The 18,423-nt window shown below is 64.1% G+C and overlaps 1 protein-coding gene and 1 long non-coding RNA gene across 2 annotated transcripts; one reads left to right on the top strand and one right to left on the bottom strand.

Annotated features, from left to right (window-relative positions):
* Positions 1-407: 407 nt before the first annotated feature.
* On the bottom strand, positions 408-18,014 carry COL2A1 (collagen type II alpha 1 chain). The gene is made up of 54 exons (XM_085041095.1): positions 17,847-18,014; positions 15,576-15,773; positions 14,907-14,923; positions 14,670-14,702; positions 14,544-14,576; positions 14,378-14,431; positions 13,989-14,090; positions 13,614-13,691; positions 13,399-13,443; positions 13,263-13,316; positions 13,111-13,164; positions 12,916-12,969; positions 12,676-12,729; positions 12,530-12,583; positions 12,344-12,388; positions 12,178-12,231; positions 11,975-12,019; positions 11,794-11,847; positions 11,569-11,667; positions 11,395-11,439; positions 10,825-10,923; positions 10,372-10,425; positions 9,623-9,730; positions 9,233-9,286; positions 9,038-9,136; positions 8,690-8,743; positions 8,493-8,591; positions 8,347-8,400; positions 8,161-8,214; positions 7,938-7,991; positions 7,762-7,815; positions 7,592-7,636; positions 7,379-7,477; positions 7,029-7,136; positions 6,883-6,936; positions 6,623-6,676; positions 6,435-6,488; positions 6,238-6,291; positions 6,053-6,160; positions 5,801-5,854; positions 5,633-5,686; positions 5,085-5,246; positions 4,855-4,962; positions 4,645-4,752; positions 4,362-4,415; positions 4,112-4,219; positions 3,967-4,020; positions 3,730-3,837; positions 3,589-3,642; positions 3,290-3,397; positions 2,328-2,616; positions 1,919-2,106; positions 1,477-1,719; positions 408-1,002 (listed from the first exon to the last, which is right to left on the bottom strand). Exons 1-54 carry the CDS (start codon positions 17,992-17,994, stop codon positions 856-858), a joined length of 4,518 nt encoding a protein of 1,505 aa, XP_084897221.1. The 5' UTR covers positions 17,995-18,014; the 3' UTR covers positions 408-855.
* LOC146425753 (uncharacterized) lies at positions 997-4,865 on the top strand. The gene is made up of 3 exons (XR_014846339.1): positions 997-1,596; positions 1,785-2,126; positions 4,153-4,865. It is a non-coding gene; the product is annotated as an uncharacterized LOC146425753 (long non-coding RNA).
* Positions 18,015-18,423: the final 409 nt, after the last annotated feature.

Raw genomic sequence — 18,423 nt, 5'->3', positions numbered from 1 at the left:
CAAGAGGTGAGGACCATGGAGTCTCCCAGTGCTGCAAAACAGCCCAAAATTGAGATTTTTGCAGGTAAAAAATGAGATTAATTCCACGGAAAGGAGGTGACAGCCAGTGGTGACACAAGGATTTTTCTCCTCTTAGTTTGGAGCAGTGTGACCCAAAAAAGTTGGAGATTTAACCCAAACTGAGGATTTAAAAAGGATTTTTTCCCACCTAAACAGTTCTATGATGGCTGAAAGGAGGAGGAAATACTGTAATCACCACAAACACACCCCAAAAATAAAAGAAACAAAAGACCCAACTCAACTTTTACTTTCCACCAAAAGTTTGGTTATTTTTTTTTAATTTTTTTTTTTCATTTTATACCAACTGATGTTAAAAAATACAGACTTGTTTTACAAGAATAGCACCATTTGATTTTTTTGTGTGTGTTTTTGAACTCATATTATACATGAACACTTCCTGCTGGGAAATTTGGGATGGGGAAGGGATTTGTCGTAGCTGGATTGGTGAAATCCCATTTCTTTTTCTGGGAAAAAAGGGAATCGCCGCCTTTCCCACCTCCACCTGACCTCAAAAACAGGCCTTCCAGGAAGAGAATAAATAAATATTATGGGTTTTTCCTTGATTTTGGTGTTGGGATGAGGTGGTTGCTCCCTGATTTGGGGCTCGGCGAGGCTTTTTTCGCAGCCCTTCAGTGCAGAACTTCTCAGCTCCTTTTGGGGTTTTGATGGGATTTTCTCTTTTTTTTTTGTTGGGATCAGGCTTTAAAAAAAACAACAAAACAAAAAAACAACAAAAACCACGACAACCAACAACAACCAACCACACCAAGCGAACAAAATCCTGTTTTTCGGTTTTTACAAGAAGCAGACTGGGCCGAGGTCGACCCCAAACTCCTGCTCGGGGCCCCCAATGTCCATAGGCGCGATGTCCACGATGGGCAGGCGGGAGGTCTTCTGCGAGCGATACTCGATGACGGTCTTGCCCCACTTCCCGGTGTGTTTCTGGGGGAAAAACATTGGAAAATGGGGTTATTTAGTCCTCTAGTGTCTTCCTAATATCAATCTGAACCCAAATTCATCAAAAGGGCCTCACTTCCTGCCGTGTATCTGAGGGAAAAACATGGAAAATGGGGTTTGGAGCCACTGTCCCTGCAGCACCCCAACCCTGCAGGTGACACTCTGTGATGAGGCTGTTTTGGCCCTTAGGTTGCCCTCGCTGACCTCCAAAATCCTCAACACCACAATTTATGAATCCTGCCAGGATCATGGATTCTACCAGGGTTTATGGGTCTTATCTGGACTTACAGATCCTAGCAGAGCTTATGATTCCTGCCAGGACTTATGGATTCTACTAGGATTTACAGATCCTTCCAGGATTTACAGATCCCTCCAGGATTTACAGATCCTCCCAGGATTTACAGATCCCTCCAGGATTTCTGGATCCTCCCAGGGCTTCCTGCCAGGATTCCCACGCACCGTGCAGCCGTCCTCCAGCACGCTGTAGGTGAAGCGGCTGTTGCCCTCGGCGCGGATCTCCACGTCGTTGGAGCCCTGCAGGAGCAGCGCCTTGCGCAGGCTGCCCGTCGCCTGCTCCAGGTAAGCCACGCTGTTGCGGCAGTGGTAGGTGACGTTCTGCGAGCCCTCGGTGGACAGCAGCCGCAGGAAGGTCATCTGGATGTTGGCCGTGTTGGGCGGCAGCTCCTCAGCGCCGTAGCTGAACTGCAAGGGACAAGGGAGGTGTTTTTTGGGGTTTTTTTGGGGATTTGTAGAGTTTGTCTGCCCAGAGGGAAGGACATCACTCCAAGATCTCCATAAAACCCTCAAGAGCAGCCAATATCTGATCCAAGCACCTCCAATCCCACCCCGAGGAGCTCCACTCCTCCAGCTCCACCCCAGCCCAGCCCAGCAGGACACCCACATGGAAGCCACCATTGATGGTCTCAGCGAACCAGACGTGCTTCTTCTCCTTGGCTTTGCTGCTCCACCAGTTCTTCCTGGGGATGCTGCCGGGGCTGGGATACACACACGTCTCTCCAGTGTCCATATTGCAGAAGACCTTGATGGCGTCCAGGGTGCAGCCCTGGTTGGGGTCAATCCAGTAGTCGCCTGTGGCCGGAGAGCACCGAGTGAGTGACCAGGAGGGGTGGGGGAAAGGGAGGTCAGTGTGGGATTGGTGGACAGGTGGGGGTGGAGGGGTGGAGGAGGAAGGGATGGACACAGGGGTGGAGGATGGACATGAGATGGAGGTAGGGATGGACAGATGGACACAGGGATGGACACCAGGATGGACACAGCCATGGACACCAGGCCGGCCGTGTGGCTCTCACCGCTCTTCCACTCGGGGTGGCAGAGTTTGATGTCGCGGCAGGTCCTGGCAGGGTTCTTGCGGGATCCCTCGGGGCTGCGGATGCTCTCGATGCGGCTGTTGAGGGCCTTGAGCGTGGCGTCCACCTCGGCGTCGTGCGGCCGCAGCCCCGGCGCAGCCTCGTCGGCGCGCATGTAGCGGATGGGGTCAGGGCCCTTCTCGGGCTGCCCCAGCCCCGCGAACGCAGACATGTCGATGCCGGTGCCGGGGGGCCCGGGGGGGCCGGGGGGGCCGGGGTTACCGGGGGGACCCTGCGGGAGGGACGGGTGAGACCGAGCTGCATCCTCCTGCCCCTAATCCTAACCCTAATCCTCTCCCCGCTGGATCCCTCTGTCCTGGATCCTCCTGCCCATAATCCTAACCCTTATCCTCTCCCCTGGTGGATGTCCTTCTCCTTCTGGATCCCTTTGTTCTCCTGGGTCCCTTTGTCCTGCTAGATCTCTTGGTCCTTCTGTCCTCCTGGATCTCCCTCTCCTGCAGGATCCTCCTTCTCTGCAGAATCCCCCCGCCCTGCTGGATCCCTTTGTTCTTCTGGATCCCCTTGTTTTCTGGGATTCCCTGGATCTCTCTGCCCCCCTGGGTCCCCCTGTTACCCCAGACCCCCTCCCCTGCCGTTCTCCCATTCCCATTCCCATTCCCGTTCCCGTTCCCGTTCCCGTTCCCATTCCCATTCCCATTCCCGTTCCCGTCCCCATTCCCGTTCCCGTTCCCGTCCCCATTCCCATTCCCATTCCCATTCCCGTTCCCATTCCCATTCCCATTCCCGTTCCCGTCCCCATTCCCGTTCCCGTCCCCATTCCCATTCCCATTCCCATTCCCGTTCCCATTCCCATTCCCATTCCCGTTCCCGTCCCCATTCCCGTTCCCATTCCCGTTCCCGTCCCCATTCCCGTTCCCGTTCCCGTCCCCATTCCCGTTTCTCACCGCCGGGCCGGGCTCGCCGCTCCTCCCGCGGGGTCCGGGAGGGCCGATGGGTCCAGGCATGCCATTGGAGCCGTCCTTGCCGGAGGGGCCAACGGGGCCGGGGGGACCCTAAACACCCCAAAAAACCCCAAACAGAAGGGTCAGGACAGGGCAGGGATGGGGCTGCCAACCCCGGGCACGGCACTGACCCAGGGGTGCCTCCTTTTCCTTCCAAAATTCCAAGGAAAATTCCCCCCAGGCCCAGAGGGACCGGGGGGACCCAAAGGTGCCCCTTTTCCCCCCAAAATTGCGGGGCTCACCCTGGGGCCGGAGGGTCCTGCGGGGCCTGCAGCGCCTTGGTCTCCAGAGGGACCCTGGGGAGGAGGGGAGGGGAGAGGTCACAGCTCCAGCTTTGGGATTTCGGGATCTCAGGGATTTCGGGATCCCAATCCCATACTCACGGGGGGTCCAGGCAGCCCCTGCAGCCCGGTGAAGCCGCGGTGTCCCTTCAGGCCACGCTCTCCAGCCTCTCCTGTCTCTCCTTTGTCCCCGCGGGGTCCTTGGGGTCCCTGCAACGGGAATCGGGGCCGGGTCGGGATGGGGATGTGCATCCCGACCGGGAATTCCGGGAATTCCGGGATGGAGATGTGCGGATCCCGACCCGAGAATTGCGGGATGGAGATGCGGGAATCACTCACCGGCATCCCCCGAGCGCCAGCAGGACCGGAGGGACCCATGGGGCCTTGGGCGCCCTGCGGGGAGAGAGGAGCGGTCAGGAACAGCGGGAACGGGATTTGGGGTGGATTTGGGGTGTGGGATTTGGGATTCGGCAGCCGCACTCACCGTCTCTCCCCTGTCTCCCTGTTTTCCCGTGGGTCCCACAGGCCCAGGAGCTCCGGGGGCGCCGGGAGCACCGGGAGCTCCCACCGGTCCTGTCTCACCGCGATCGCCCTGGGAACACGGAACGGGGCACGGGAATAACGGGAACTCTGGGAATCCCGGGAATTCCGGGATGGGACCCGGAGAGATGCCGGGCAAGGGAAAGGGGTTGGGAGTTCTGGGAATTAACGGGATAAATCCGGGATAATCTCACCTTCACTCCGGCTGCCCCATCCCTGCCCGGCGGTCCATCAGCGCCAGGATTTCCCTGGGAAAAGGGGAGAGGAATTCCAGAACTTTCCCTTTGAGATGGGCGAAAAACCCCTTTTCCCAACCAAAATCCTGGAACTCCCAGTTCATTCCCAGTTTTTCCTCCTGGGATTCCCAGCTCATTCCCAGCAAAACTGCACTAGGACTTCCAGGATCAACCTCAGGGATCCCCCATGGGATCAGCCCGGGAAACCCTGAACGTTCCCGATTTTCCGGGATTTCCTCACCTCCCGGCCTGGTTCTCCGGCAGGTCCTGTCAGCCCCGGGGGTCCCACAGGCCCAGGAGGACCCCGATCTCCAGCCGAGCCGGGCGCTCCCTGTTTGCCAGGTTCTCCCTAAAAAAATCGGAAAAATCCCCCGTGAGTGAGGCGGCGGCTCCTTTTGGGGAAAATCCCCAGATTTGAAGGGTTTTGGGGTTTTTTTGGGATGTCACTCACCGAGGGTCCCGGCAGCCCCGGGAATCCTCTCTCTCCGCGCTGTCCCGGCAGCCCCACAATGCCGCGCTGTCCTGCCAGCCCCTGGGGACCAGGGGGGCCATCCGGGCCCTGCGGGACACACGGGGGTCACAGCGGGCACGGAGGGGTGTCCGTCCCCATGGGGGACCCCAAAGGGCTCTGAGGGCCCGCAAACCCCAAACAACCCCAAATAAATAACCCCAAATAAGTACCGCAGGTCCATCCTCGCCGGGCTCTCCCTTCTCCCCCGGGGGTCCCGCGGGTCCCTGCAGCCCGGGGTCTCCTGCCCGGCCGGGGGGTCCTGCGTCGCCCCGAGCGCCTTTGGGGCCATCCTTGCCCGCCGAGCCGGGGGGCCCGGGGGGGCCTGGGTTACCCTGCGGGGAGATTTGGGGTCACAGGAGTTCCCAAGTCCCGATCTTGGTCCTGGGACTGCTGGAGAGCTCCGGGAATTGCGCTTCTTATGGGGTGGTGACAGCCGGGTTTGGAGACATCGTGGGAGTGGCATCTGTCCAGCTCCAAAGCGATCCCAAATCATCCCAAATGATCCCGCCAGATCCCAACTGTCCCCAGTGATCGCAGAGCTTCCCAAATGATCCCAGAGTTTCCCAAGTGTTCCCAGCTGCACCCAGAGCAATCCCGGTTGATCCCAATTGTCCCGAGGGACCCCAAAGCTTCCCAGTGATCCCAATGCCCCCCAGCGATCCCAGTTCCCCCCAGCGATCCCAGTTCCCCCCAGTTCCCCCCAGTTCCCCCCACTCACATTGGGGCCAGGGGGTCCAACCCGTCCGGCGGCTCCAGGGAATCCTGTGGCTCCCTGGGAACAGAGAGAGGAGGGGGTCACACCCTGCCCCTCCCCATCCCCTCCCCATCCCCTCCCCATCCCCTCCCCATCCCTTCCCCGTCCCCCATTCCCACCCCCCATACTCACAGGGGGGCCCTGAGCCCCTCGGGCTCCCTTGGGGCCAGTGACTCCGGTGGGACCCTGGGGAGAGCAGAAAACACCAGAAAAACGTCAGGAAAACACCAGCCAGGAATGCCGGGGTGGGGCTGGAGCAGCACCTGCCCGACAATTCCCAAAATTCCCGGGATGGGGTCCCCCAGGGCTCATTCCTGGCTTTTGGGTCTCATTCCGGGTTTTTGGGGCTGATTCCCGGTTTTTCGGGTCTCTCCCCACACCCACCTGTGGTCCAGGTGCCCCCGAGGGTCCCTGCGGTCCAGGAGCTCCAGCGTCACCTTTCTGTCCAGGCTCTCCCTGCTCGCCCTTGGAGCCCGGCTGGCCATCGGCGCCCTGCGGACACAGCCACGGTCAGCGGCCAGAGCCAAACTGGGATGGACTGGGACGGACTGGGTGCACTGGGAACTCACCGGGGGTCCAGCGAATCCGGCAGGGCCAGGAGCTCCGGGCTCTCCGCGCTCACCCTGCGGGAAAAACGAGGGAATGGGGAGGGAAAAGGCAGCGGCGGCACCGGGAATGGCGCCGGGGTGGGACAGGGACAAGGACAGGGACAGGTGGCACCGGGGGTGGCACAGGTGGCACCGGGGATGGCACAGGTGGCACTTACGGGGGCACCGCGGGCACCGGCGGCTCCGGACGGGCCGGGAGGGCCTGACTCGCCCTGGAAAAGGAAAAGGCGGAATTGTCGGGGACAAGGACAGGAGCTGTCCCTGTGGGATCGGTACGGGACCTGTCCCGGGACAAGGGTGGCACCTGTCCCGGGTGGGATCAGCTCAGGGCCACCCCAACTCTCACCTTCTCGCCGTTGGGGCCAGCGGGGCCGGGGGGGCCGATGGGACCTGTGAGACCCTGGGGAGAGAGGGGACAGGGTGAGGCCACCGGGAGTGTCCGTGAGTGGCCACTAGGTGTGTCCCTGGACAGCCACCAAGAGCATCCTTGACTGGCCACCGTGAGGACGAGGCTAGCACGATGTCCCTCTTTGGCCACCCCGAATGTCTCTCTCCGGCCACCCCAGTGTCCCTGTCCCGTCCCTGTCCCGTCCCTGTCGCACTCACGCGCGCTCCGTCCTTGCCGGGAGCTCCCTCGGGTCCTTTCTCTCCGACGTCACCCTGCGGGCAGGACGAGGCCACCGTGAGCCCAGCCCTGGTGGCCCCGGTGTCACCCCCTTGCCACCCGCAGCCGTGTCACCCGTGTCACTCACCCTGTCGCCCTTGGGTCCGGCGATCCCGGCGGCTCCGCGCTCCCCGGGCATCCCCTGCAGCCCCGGCGGGCCCTGCGCGCCATTGGGACCAGCGGGGCCGGTGGCGCCCTGGAACCGACAGGGGACATTAGCGGGGTGTCACCCCCCTGGTGGCACCGAGCCACCCCCGGTGTCACCCCCGGCAGGGCCAGTGGCGCCCTGAAACCGGACAGGGGGACATCGCCGAGGTGTCACCCCCAGGCAAAGGGACGTCACCGGGGTGTCATCCACGGGAACAGGGGGACATTGCCGGGGTGTCACCGCGCTGGTGGCACCGAGCCCCCCGGTGTCCCCTGTGGCACCTCACCCACCTTGGGTCCGTCCGTGCCGGGGGTCCCGGGGAGGCCGCGGGGTCCCTGCAGACCCTGAGCCCCGGGAGAGCCGCGCTCGCCGGGGAAGCCACGCTCGCCCTGGGGACACGAGGGGACACGTCAGGGGGACATGGGGACACTCTGGGAAGCCCCAGAGTCCCCTTTGGGGTGGAGAGGTCCCCAAGGTGGGGACAGGGGACAGGGGACACTCACCCTGGGCCCCACCAGCCCGGGGGCTCCAGCTTCTCCAGGAACTCCCTGTGGGATGGGAAAACATTTTGGGGTCAGGTTTGGGGGATTTGGGGTTCTGACCCCAACTTGGCCCCCCGAGGGGACAGGGGGGTCACACCCCAGGGGACAGGGGTGTCTCCCGGGGGTCTCACCTGATCTCCGGGTTTGCCGCTCTCGCCGGGGGGGCCGGGGGGGCCTGGCAGACCCTGGGGGGGACAGGGACAGGTGAGGATGGGGACAGAGAGACCCCAAACCCACAGGCATCACCCCCACCCCAAACGCCAAATAACCCAAATCCCAAATCCCAAATCCCCGTTCCCTGTCTCACCTGGAAGCCGGACGGCCCGGGAGCTCCTTGCTCTCCCCTCTCCCCCGCAGGGCCCTGCAGGAGAGACCCCAAAACATTTGGGATTTCAGGCTTCCTCCACCCCTGGATTCTGGGAATCCCAAAACCCACAAGCCGCAGCAGCACAGGGGTGTGGGATTTGGGGGATTTATCTGTGGGATTTATTGAGGGTTTTGGGGTTCAATCCCCACCCCGCCCCACTCACAGCAGGTCCAGGGGGTCCAGCAGCTCCTGTCTCTCCATCCTTGCCGGGAAGTCCCTATGAGAACAGAAACCCCACTGAGCCCAAATCCCATAAAACCCCCTTTCCCCGTGCCTCAGTTTCCCCCTCGGGGGTTCTGAGCCCCAAAATGGGATTCTTTTGGGGTTTTTTGGGGTCAGGAAGCCTCACCCTCAGCCCTGGTGCTCCGGGAAGTCCTTTTTCCCCAGCTTTGCCAGGCTCACCCTAAAAAAGAGGATTTGGTGGTTTGGGATGTGGGAAGAAGCCCCAGGGGGAATTTTCTGGGGGTTTGTTTAGGGGAAAAGCTCTGTACTCACGTTGGCCCCTTTGGGACCAGGGAACCCCATAACGCCAGGCTGACCCCGAGCTCCCTGAGGGCCAGGAGGTCCTGGGCGTCCATCCTCGCCGGGGGCTCCCTGTGGGGACAGCGGGGTCAGGAGCCACCCCAACAACCCCAGACAGCACAAAACGACCCCAAACAGCACCAAATGACCCCAAAAGGGGCATCACTCACTGTAGGGCCAACTTTGCCTTGGGGTCCAGCATCTCCAGGGCGGCCGGTGAGACCCTGAGGGGACAAAAAGGATTGGGGACATCGCGGGGGGGTGGCGAGGGTCGGGCTGACCCTGTGACCCCAAAGAGCAGTGCTGATCCCACCAAAGACCCCAAACCTCCCCTGATCCCAAAAAACTTCCCCCAATCCCAAAACCCCCATAACCAACCCCAAAACCACCTCAACCACCCCAAACCCCCTCCCCTCCACCCCCCAGCCCCATCCCCATTCAGGGTGGATTCAGAGTGGATTCAGGGTGGATTTGGGGTGGATTTGGGGTGGATTTGGGGTGGATTTGGGGTCTCTCACCCTGGCCCCAGGCAATCCAGGCTCTCCAGGTCTCCCAGGGTCTCCAGTGGCTCCTTTGGGACCAGCCAGGCCTGCGGGGCCGCGTTCACCTGGGGCACCCTAGAAGGGATTTAGGGTCAGTGTGGGGTCAGTTTGGGGTTCTGGGAGCTCTGGGGGATGTCACCCCCTGGACACCCCACTGTCCCCATGTCCCACCTTGGGCCCTGCCAGCCCGTCCTGCCCGGGGAAGCCACGATTGCCAGGAGCACCCTGTGGGGAAGAGAAGGTTTTGGGGTCAGTGGAGGTTTAGGGTTGGCATCGTTTTCTGGAGTCTGGGGAGGAATTTTGGGGTCTGGGGAAATGCTTTGGGTCATGTTTTGGGGTCAGAAGAGGATATTTGGGGTCAAGGGGAGGTTTTTTTGGGGTTGGGAGAGGTCTTTTGGGATTGGGATCAGTGTTTCATGGTCAGTTTTTGGGGTTGGGGTCAGTTTTTGGGAGCATGGTCAGTTTTTTGGTGTCTGGTTTTGTGGTCCAGGGAGGATTTCTGGGTTCCAGGGTGGATTTTTAGGATCCAGGGTGGGTTTTGGGGCCGAGCTGGATGCAGACCCTCTCTCCAGGTGGCCCCAAAGGTCCGGCAGCTCCGGGCTCTCCTCGGGCTCCTCTCTTCCCTTCCTCCCCAGCAGGGCCAGGAGCACCCTGGGGACCTGCGGGGCCCTGAGGGGGAGGAGGAAAAGGGGTCAGAGGATCCCCCAGGACAAACCTCACAAATACCCCATAAATATCCCATAAGTATCCCATAAGTATCCCATCAATCACAGCCCTCAGGTCCCCCCTGATCCCCCAAGAACAAATCCCATAAAAACCCCACAGATCGCAGCCCCCCTCACCCCCCAGGCCAAATCCCATAAATATCCCATAAATGTCCCATAAATATTCCATAAATATCCCATAAACCCCCAATCCCAGCCCCCCCAGCCCCCCCAAATCCCAACCCCACAGAAACCCCACAGCCGCAGCCCCCACGGCGCCAGAGCCCGCGGGACACCATTGAGGGGAGGTAATGAGGCGAGGGGGAAATGGCCCTGGGAACACTGCGGCCATTGTCCCCTGCTGTCCCCTATTGTCCCGCGGTGTCCCCAAGGGGGGCGCAGAGCCTCGAGGGGCCTCGTTAGGGGCAGAGCGTGGGTGGGAATGGGGCCGGAGAGGGGAGGGACAGCGGGGTGGGCAGTGAGGGGTCAGGGATGGACCCTCGATGGTCACTGAGGGTCAGTGGGGCTGATGGTCAGTCAGCCCCGGCCGGGGGAGCTCTGGGGATCTCTGGGGGTCTCTGGGGTTCCTCCTCACCCCACACTCACCGTCTCTCCTTTGGGTCCTTGCTCGCCCTTGAATCCTGCGATGCCAGGCTCGCCCTAGGGACAGCGACAGTGGCACTGTGTCCCCAGTGTCCCCAGTGTCCCCAGTGTCCCCAGTGTCCCCAGTGTCCCCAGTCCATCCCAGCCCGGCCATGTTCCCATCCCTGTCCCCATTCCATCCCATCCCATCGCACTCCCACCCCGTCCTCATCCCCCATTTGGGGTCAGGGTGACCCTCGGTGACCCAGGGTGACCCAGGGTGACCCCAGAGTGACTTTGGGGACACCCAAAGGGGGAAGGTGTGCAGGGGGCGTGGCCTATGACAGAAGGGGCGGGGCCAGCCCGGAGTGGGCGGTGCTGCCCAGGGCGTGGCAGGGCGCGGTCGGGGCGCGGTCAGGGGGCGTGGCCGTGTCGTGTGGCAGTGTCGCTGTCCCCGGGGGTCCCCGGGGGTCTCACCGTCTGTCCCTTCGGTCCCAGCGGCCCGGTGGCTCCCTGGGGTCCTGGAGGCCCTCGGGGTCCTGGGAATCCTGGAGCTCCCGCGATGCCAGGGGCGCCCTGGGGACACCGCGGGGTCAGCGGCGGCCGGGTCACCATGGCCCACAGTGTCCCCAGTGTCCCACTCACCCTCCCACTGTCCCCAGTGTCCACCCATTGTCCCCAGTGTCCCCCTAGTGTCCTCGTGTCCCACTCACCCTCCCACCGTCTCCAGTGTCCCCGTCCCAGTCCCCTCCCAGTCCCAGGGGCTCACTGGGAGACCCCATCCCAGTCCCTGTCCTTGTTCCCATCCTCACCCCGTTCGCATCCCTGTCCCCACCCTGTCCCTGTCCCTATCCCTAACCACACCCCTGTCCCCTCTATCCCCACCCTGTCCCCATCCCCATCCCTGTCTCCATCGCTGTCCCTATCTGTGTCCCCATGCTGTCCCCATGCTGTCCCCATGCTGTCCCCCCTGTCCCCTGGGTCCCCATGCTGTCCCCATCGCTGTCCCCTGTGTCCCATCGCTGTCCCCGCGCTGTCGCCGCTCACCGCCGATCCCTTCGCTCCGGGGATGCCATCAGTCCCGGGGTTCCCCTAAAAGCAGCACCGTCAGCTCCGTGCCTCAGTTTCCCCGCCTGCGGCTTTGTCACTGCCGCTCCGGGCTCGGGGACACCGCGGGGGGGCAAAGCCACCGGGGAGAGGTGACAGTGGCAGGTCACTCACGGGGGCTCCGGCCGGGCCGGGCGAGCCGGGGGTCCCTGACTCTCCTCGGGGTCCCTGGGCACCCTCGGGTCCCCTCGCGCCAGTGGGACCTGCTTCACCCTGGGGGGACACGGGCGGTCAGGGGGACATCGGGAGCGTCCTGTCACCGCCGGGGTGACATCGGGAGCGTCCTGTCCCCGCCGGGGTGACATCGGGGGTGACGCCGGGCCTGTCGCTGTCCCTCACCTTGGAGCCAGGCGCGCCGGGGAATCCTGGAGCTCCGGCGGGGCCGACAGGACCCTGGGGACACGGGGGAGGAGCGTGAGGGACACGGCGGGAGCCTGCTGTCCCCTCGGGGGTGACACGGTGTCCGGGGGGTGACACAGAGTGTCCGAGGGGTGACACAGAGTGTCCGGGGGTCACTTACCGGCGGTCCGGCCGGGCCGGGGAGGCCATCATTGCCTCTGGCGCCCTGCGGGGACAACCGGACAGTCAGGGGTGTCCCCAGGGAGGGGGACAGTGACAAAGGGTGTCCCCAGAGAGGGACAGGGACAGTCAGGGAGTGTCCCCGCGGGAGATGCCATGTCCCCGCCCACCCGCAGGTGCCACCGCAGGTGTCGCCGCACTCACCGCCGCGCCCGAGGGTCCAGGCCTTCCTCGCTCTCCGGGCAGCCCGCGGGGACCCTGGGGACAGAGGGGACAGAGGTGTCCCAGGGTGTCACAGCCGCGGACACAGGGTGACCTCGGGGGGCGCTGGGCTCTCCCCAGGCCGTGCCTCAGTTTCCCTCGCACTCACCATGGGCCCAGGGGAGCCATTCTCGCCCGGGGAGCCTGACTCGCCCTGCGGGGACAGAGGGACAGCCGTGAGGGAGGGACAGGGACAGGGACAGTGCCCTGGGGTCACCGGGACCGTCACCAGAGCCAGGGATGTCCCCAGCCCCAGGAATTGTCCCCAAGCCCAAGGACGTCACCCCCTGCTCACCTTGGCTCCAGGAGCTCCTGCCTCTCCCTTGGCTCCGTCCAGTCCGGGATAGCCCTGGGGACAGGGAGGGGACACGGCGTGTGACAGTGACAGTGACAGTGCCACCCCGGGGGACAGCGAGGGGACACGGAGGGGACAGCACTCACCCGGTGGCCTTTGACTCCAGGCAGCCCTGGGGTCCCGGGGAAGCCGCGAGCGCCCTGAGGGGAAAAAGCTTTGTCACCTCAGCTTTGTCACCTCAGCTTTGTCACCGCAGTTTGTCACCTCAGCTTTGTCACTGCAGCTTTGTCACCGGGATTCGCCGCGAAGTTCTGCCAGGGCAGGGCAGCTCCGCACCCTGGAGACCCCAAAAAAACCCCAAAAACCTCCAAATCCCCCAAACTCACCTGGGGCCCGGGGGGACCTCTCTCGCCCGATTTCCCAGGTTTGCCTGTCTCACCCTGCGGGACAATAAATGACATTTCAGAGGGGTTGGGGACACGAAAATGTCACCTTGTCCCTGTTCCCAGCCCGGCTCTGGCCGCTGCCACCGCGGCAGGATGGCACCAGGATGTCCCCACGATGTCCCCAATGTCACTCACGTCGTCACCAGGTTTGCCGGGAGGTCCTGGAGGTCCCCGGGGACCCATCGGACCCTAAAGGGGACAGAGAGGGGACAGTGAGGGGCACGGGGGTGGCAGTTGACACCGGGGGGGTGGCAGGTGACACTTTTGGGGACATCGAGGACACTCACAGCTGCTCCAGGCTCGCCAGGCTCGCCGGGGTTGCCTTGGAATCCTTGGGGACCCTGTGGGGACACGAGGGGACATCACGGGGTGGCACCAGAGACCCCAAATTCGGGGAGGGGCTTTGGGGGGTTTGATACTCACGGGAGAGCCGGAGGGGCCTGGGGGGCCGCGGGGTCCCATGGGGCCCTGGGGGGACACAGGTGTCACTCAGGGGGCGGGGACAGTGGGGGTGACACCCCCAGAGCGGGGGGAGACCCCAGACTGGGGAGGGGTCAGCAGTGGGGGCGGTTTGGAGGGGTGAGGGGGGGTTTGGGTGAGGTTTGGGGGGATTTTTGGGGATTTTGGGGTGACGTCACCATGGGTCCCTGCATGACTCCCATCTGAGCTCCTCCTGCCTTCTCGTCGAACCCTCCTGCCATCTGCGCCGCGAAGTTCTGCGGGGGGAGCGGGGTCAGCGCCCCGAGACCCCAAAAATACCCCACAGAACCCCAAATCCCCGCAGCCTCCTCTAATTCCCCTCCTAAGCCCCCAAATTCCCCTCCTAGCGCCCCAAATTCCCCTCCTAGCCCCCCAAATTCCACTCCAAACCCCACTAATTGCACTCCAAACCTCCCTCAAGCCCCCCAGCTCTTATCAAAGCCCCACCAATTCCCCTCAAACTCCTCCCAACCCCCCAAAACTCCCCTCAACCCCTCAAAACCCCCCAACCCCCGCAGCCCCCCAGCACTCACCCCCCCCAGGCCGGGGGGTCCCGGCGGTCCGGGGGGTCCGGGGGGTCCTGGGTTCCCGGGGGTCCCTGGCTCTCCATCCCTGCCCCGCGGGCCGGGGGCGCCCTGGGGGCGAGAAAGGGGGGGTCAGGGGGCTTTGGGGGTCAGAAGGGGATTTTTGGAGGGGTTTCGGGGGGATTACAGGGGGTTTTAGGGGATCGCAGGGGGTTTGGGGTTTCAGGGGGACTACAGGGGATTGGGGGTCACAGGGGGATTTTGGGGTCTGGGGGATTACACGGGATTTGGGGGAAGGTCAGGGGGGTTGGGGGTTCACAAGGCGGTTTTTGGAGAGGTCACAGGGGATTTAGGGGATTTTTGGGGGGATTTTTGGGATTTCCGGGGGTCTCTCTCACCTTCTCGCCCTTCTCGCCGCGGTCCCCTCGCTGTCCCTGCTCACCTGCGGGGCCCTGGGGGGGAGGGGCAGGTGGGGGAGGGGTCAGCAATCCCCGCCCCTCCTCGCCCCTCCCCCACCACCCAGACCCTCCCCTCCCCCCGAATTCCAGCGCTGTCCCTTCGCACCTGCGGCCCTGGAGGTCCTCGGGGTCCTACGACCTGCGGGGACACAATTGGGGTGACATTGAGGCCTGGGGGACCCCAAAGCCCCCAGACCCATTTCGGGGTGTCACCCGCCCGCCCCCCACTCACATCTTTGATGTCGCCTGGTTCGCCTTTTTGTCCCTGCGGGGGAAGGGAAGAGGGTGAGGGCGGAGAGCACAAAATCGACCCGAAATTACCCCAAATCGACCCGAAATTACCCCAAATCCGCCCCGAAATTACCCCAAAGCCCCCCAAAGGATGAGCCCGGAGACCCCAAAATAGCCCCAAAATTCCTCCCCACAAGGATGAAGCTCCAGAAACCCCAAAACCCCAAATTCCGCTCACCTTGGGGCCGGGCTGCCCTGTAGGAAACCCCAAAAAAGAGAAAAAGGAAGAGAATCAGTTTTGGGGTCGGTTTGGGGTCAGAGGGTGACACGAGGCGACTCCGGGGGGCTGTGGGGCCAAACTGGGGGGCACTGGGGGCTCCCCAAAGCGGGCGCGGCGGGCAGGGGGCGATTTTGGGGTCACTCCGAGGCTTTTTGGAGTTCCTAACCCTTCGCAACCCCCGGCGGGGGCCGGAAGGGTTAAAAAAAGGCAACTTTTGGGGGTTTGGAGGTTTGGGGGGAATTCTCAGGAATTCCCTTCGTTTTGCAGTGAATTCCCACGATTTCCGGAGGTCGGAGCTCTCTCTCCGAGGGGTTTCCTTCATTCTGGGCTGAATTCCCACAATTTCGGGATGCTGAAGCACCAAACCCCTTCTGCGGGGTGAAAACTCCTCCCTCCTTCCCCTATCTTTTCACCCAAAACCCCAAAACCTCCACATTCTCACCCCAACCTCCAGCAGGGGGTAAAAACCCGATTATTTTTTTCTCCCTAGGGAGGATTTTTGGGGTGATTTCCCCGTTTTTCGGGGCGAAGTTGCCTTTTCCCTCGTCCCGCATGGATGGCGCCGCCCATGCGCGGGAAATTTATTTATTCGCGGTGCAATTAGAGATGAAATAAATAAATTCGCACCGCCGGGCTCGGCGGGGCAGATGGGGCAGCACTCTCCGAAGGGGATCTCGGGGCTCGGGCAGTCGCGCAGCTCCTCGCAGATGATGTCGTCGCACAGCACTGTCCCCGTGTCGCACACGCAGATCCGGCACGGCTCGGGCTTCCACACGTCCTTGTCGCTGTAGCGCTGCCCGTCCTGCAGGCAGCTGCCAGCCTCGGCTGCGGGGACAGCGCGGGGACCGTGGGGACATGCGGGGCGCGAGGCGACAGCGCGGGGACAGCGCGGGGACCGTGGGGACAGCGACGGTGGCACTGCCAGCGGTGCCCGTCCTGCCGGCAGCTGCCGGCCTCGGCTGCGGGGACAGCGCGGGGACATGCGGGACACGAGGGGACAGCGCGGGGACAGTGCGGGTGGCACTGCCAGCTGCCAGCCTCGGCTGCGGGGACAGCGCGGGGACAGGGTAGGTGGCACTGCCAGCCGTGCCCGTCCTGCAGAAAGCTGCCAGCCTCGGCTGAGGGGACAGCGCGGGGACGGCCAGGAGCGCTGCTGGGTGGTGGCACTCCAGGGAGGGGGTGGTGGCACTGCCAGCAGTTTGGTGGCACTGCCAGCCCCGCTCCGAGCTCGAGGAGGAGGAGGAGGAAGGGGACCCCAAAGGGGCCTGGACCGCGCGGTGAGGGGGACAGCGCGGGGACAGCCAGCAGCGGGTGGTGGCACAGCCAGCAGCAGGTGGTGGCACTACCAGCAGGGGTTGGTGGCACTGCCAGCAGGGGGTGGTGGCACTGCCAGCCCCGCTCGGAGCCATCCCAGCCGAGGGGACTCAGCCCCCAGCAGGGTCACCTCCCCTCCCCTCCCCTGGGTACCCACCCTGTCCCCGAGGTCCCCGCGGCACTGGTGGCACTGCTGTCCCCAAGAGCTCGAGGACAAGGGGGACAGATGTCCCCAATCTGAGCTCACGGGTGACCCAGAGGTGTCCGAGTGCTCCTGGAGGTACCCCGAGGCACGCAGGTGTCCCCAGGTGTCCCCAGGTGTCCCCAGGTGTCCCCAGGTGTCCCCAGGCTACACACCGAGGTCCCCAGGTGTCCCCAGGGACCCCAGAATGTCCCCCAGGGACTCAAGGTGTCCCCAGGGCTCTTGAGGAGCTCCCTTGTGTCCTCGGGTTGTCCCCCGGTGTCCCCAGGACAAACCCCAGGGGTGGCCCCCTGTCCCCAGCGGGACCCTGTGACCCCGAAGGGACCCTGCTGTCCCCAGGCTGTCCCCAGGCTGTCCCACGGTGTTCCTGCCCCAGCTGATCTGCCACACCCCTGCTGTCTCCTCACTGTCACCTGCTGTCCCCATGTCCCACCTGTGCTCCCCGCCCGTCCCTCGCTGTCTCCACTGTCCCCAAACCGCATCCACGCCACAGCCCTGGATCCCAAACTGTCCCTGCGGTGTCCCCCAGCCCCCCTGTGCCATCCCCCAGTGTCCCTAGCTGGGCCTCCCTGTCCCACTTTGGCCCCTCGCTGTCCCCCCGCTGTCCCCGAGTGTCCCCCGCGCTGTCCCTCCCCGTTCCACTCCACTTCCCGCTGTCCCCAGTTCTCCTCGTGCTGTCCCCCCGTGTCCCTCACTGTCCCTCCCTGTCCCCCACTGCCCCCCCGCGCCACCAAGGTTGTCCCACACTTCCCTGACACTTTCCCCGCTGTCCCCACGCTGTCCTCACACTCCGGGCTGTCCCCCCCGCTGACGCTTTCTCCGTCCATCCCCCGCTGTCCCTGCTGTCCCCGCGCTGTCGCCGCTCTCTCGCCGTCCCCCCGTGTTCCCCATCCCCCGTCCCCTCCTCCTCCCCGCTGTCCCCATTGTTCCTCGCTGTCCCCGCTCTGTCCCCTCGCTGTCCCCCCTCAGTCCCCGCTCTGTCCCCCCCTCACTCTGCGCTGTCCCCGCGCTGTCCCCGCGCTGTCCCCGCGCTGTCCCCCCCTCTCCTCCAACTTTCCCTCAACGTGTCCTGTCCCCCCCCGGCGATGCCCCAAAACTCCTCCCCCCTCACGGCGCTCTGTGCTCTCTCTGTCCCCTCTCTGTCCCCTCCCCAGTCTCCCACGGTGTCCCCCGATGTCCCTCAGTGTCCCCCCCGTCCAGCAGCTGTCCCCTGCTGTCCCCACACTCCGGGCTGTCCCTCCCGCCACTCCGACACTTTCCCTGTCCGTCCCGCTCTGTCCCCCGCTGTCCCCTCGCCGTCCCACGCTGTCCCCCGGTGTCCCCGCTCTGTCCCCCCGCTCTGTCCCGCTCTGTCCCCTCCCGTCCCCTCCCCGGTCACTCACGGAGGTCTCTGTCCTGCGCGGCGGCGGCGGCGGCGAGGAGGAGGAGGAGGAGGAGCAGGAGCGGCGGCCGGGGGGCGGCGGGGGGCAGCGGGCAGGGGGCAGCGGGCAGCCGGCGCTGTCCGGCGGGGTCCGAGCGACCTTCGGCCATGGCTGCGCCCCGATCGCGCCCGGGGCCGGCAGTGCCCGCTCGCCGCGCCGCTCCGGTTTAAGTGCCGCCCCGCCGCCCCCCGAGCTGTAACCCGAGCCGGCCCAACCCCCGCGCCTCCTCCGGGGCCGGCGGGACCCCCGGGACCTCCCCCTGCCCCCCCGGACCCCCGGGACCTCCCCCGCACCTCCCCCGAGCTCTCCCCCGCGACACGGGACCCCCGACCCTCCCCCGGACCCTCCCCGGCGCGGCCCGGCGGCTGTGGGGAATGGGGGTCTGGGGTGCGGGTTTGGGGTGCGGGAGGGGGCGGCGGAGAGCATCCCGCCCCACTGCCCACCCCGCCCCATTCTATTTCCCACCCCACCCCACTCATCCCATCCCATCCCATCCCATCCCATCCCATCCCATCCCATCCCATCCCATCCCATCCCA

This window comes from Lichenostomus cassidix, chromosome 29 (assembly GCF_008360975.1).
Source record: "Lichenostomus cassidix isolate B80296 chromosome 29, HeHo_3.0, whole genome shotgun sequence".
In the NCBI taxonomy this organism is placed as follows: Eukaryota; Metazoa; Chordata; class Aves; order Passeriformes; family Meliphagidae; genus Lichenostomus; species Lichenostomus cassidix.
The sequence above is the reverse complement of the archived record's forward strand: the minus strand, read 5'-3'. Positions and strand labels throughout refer to the sequence as shown.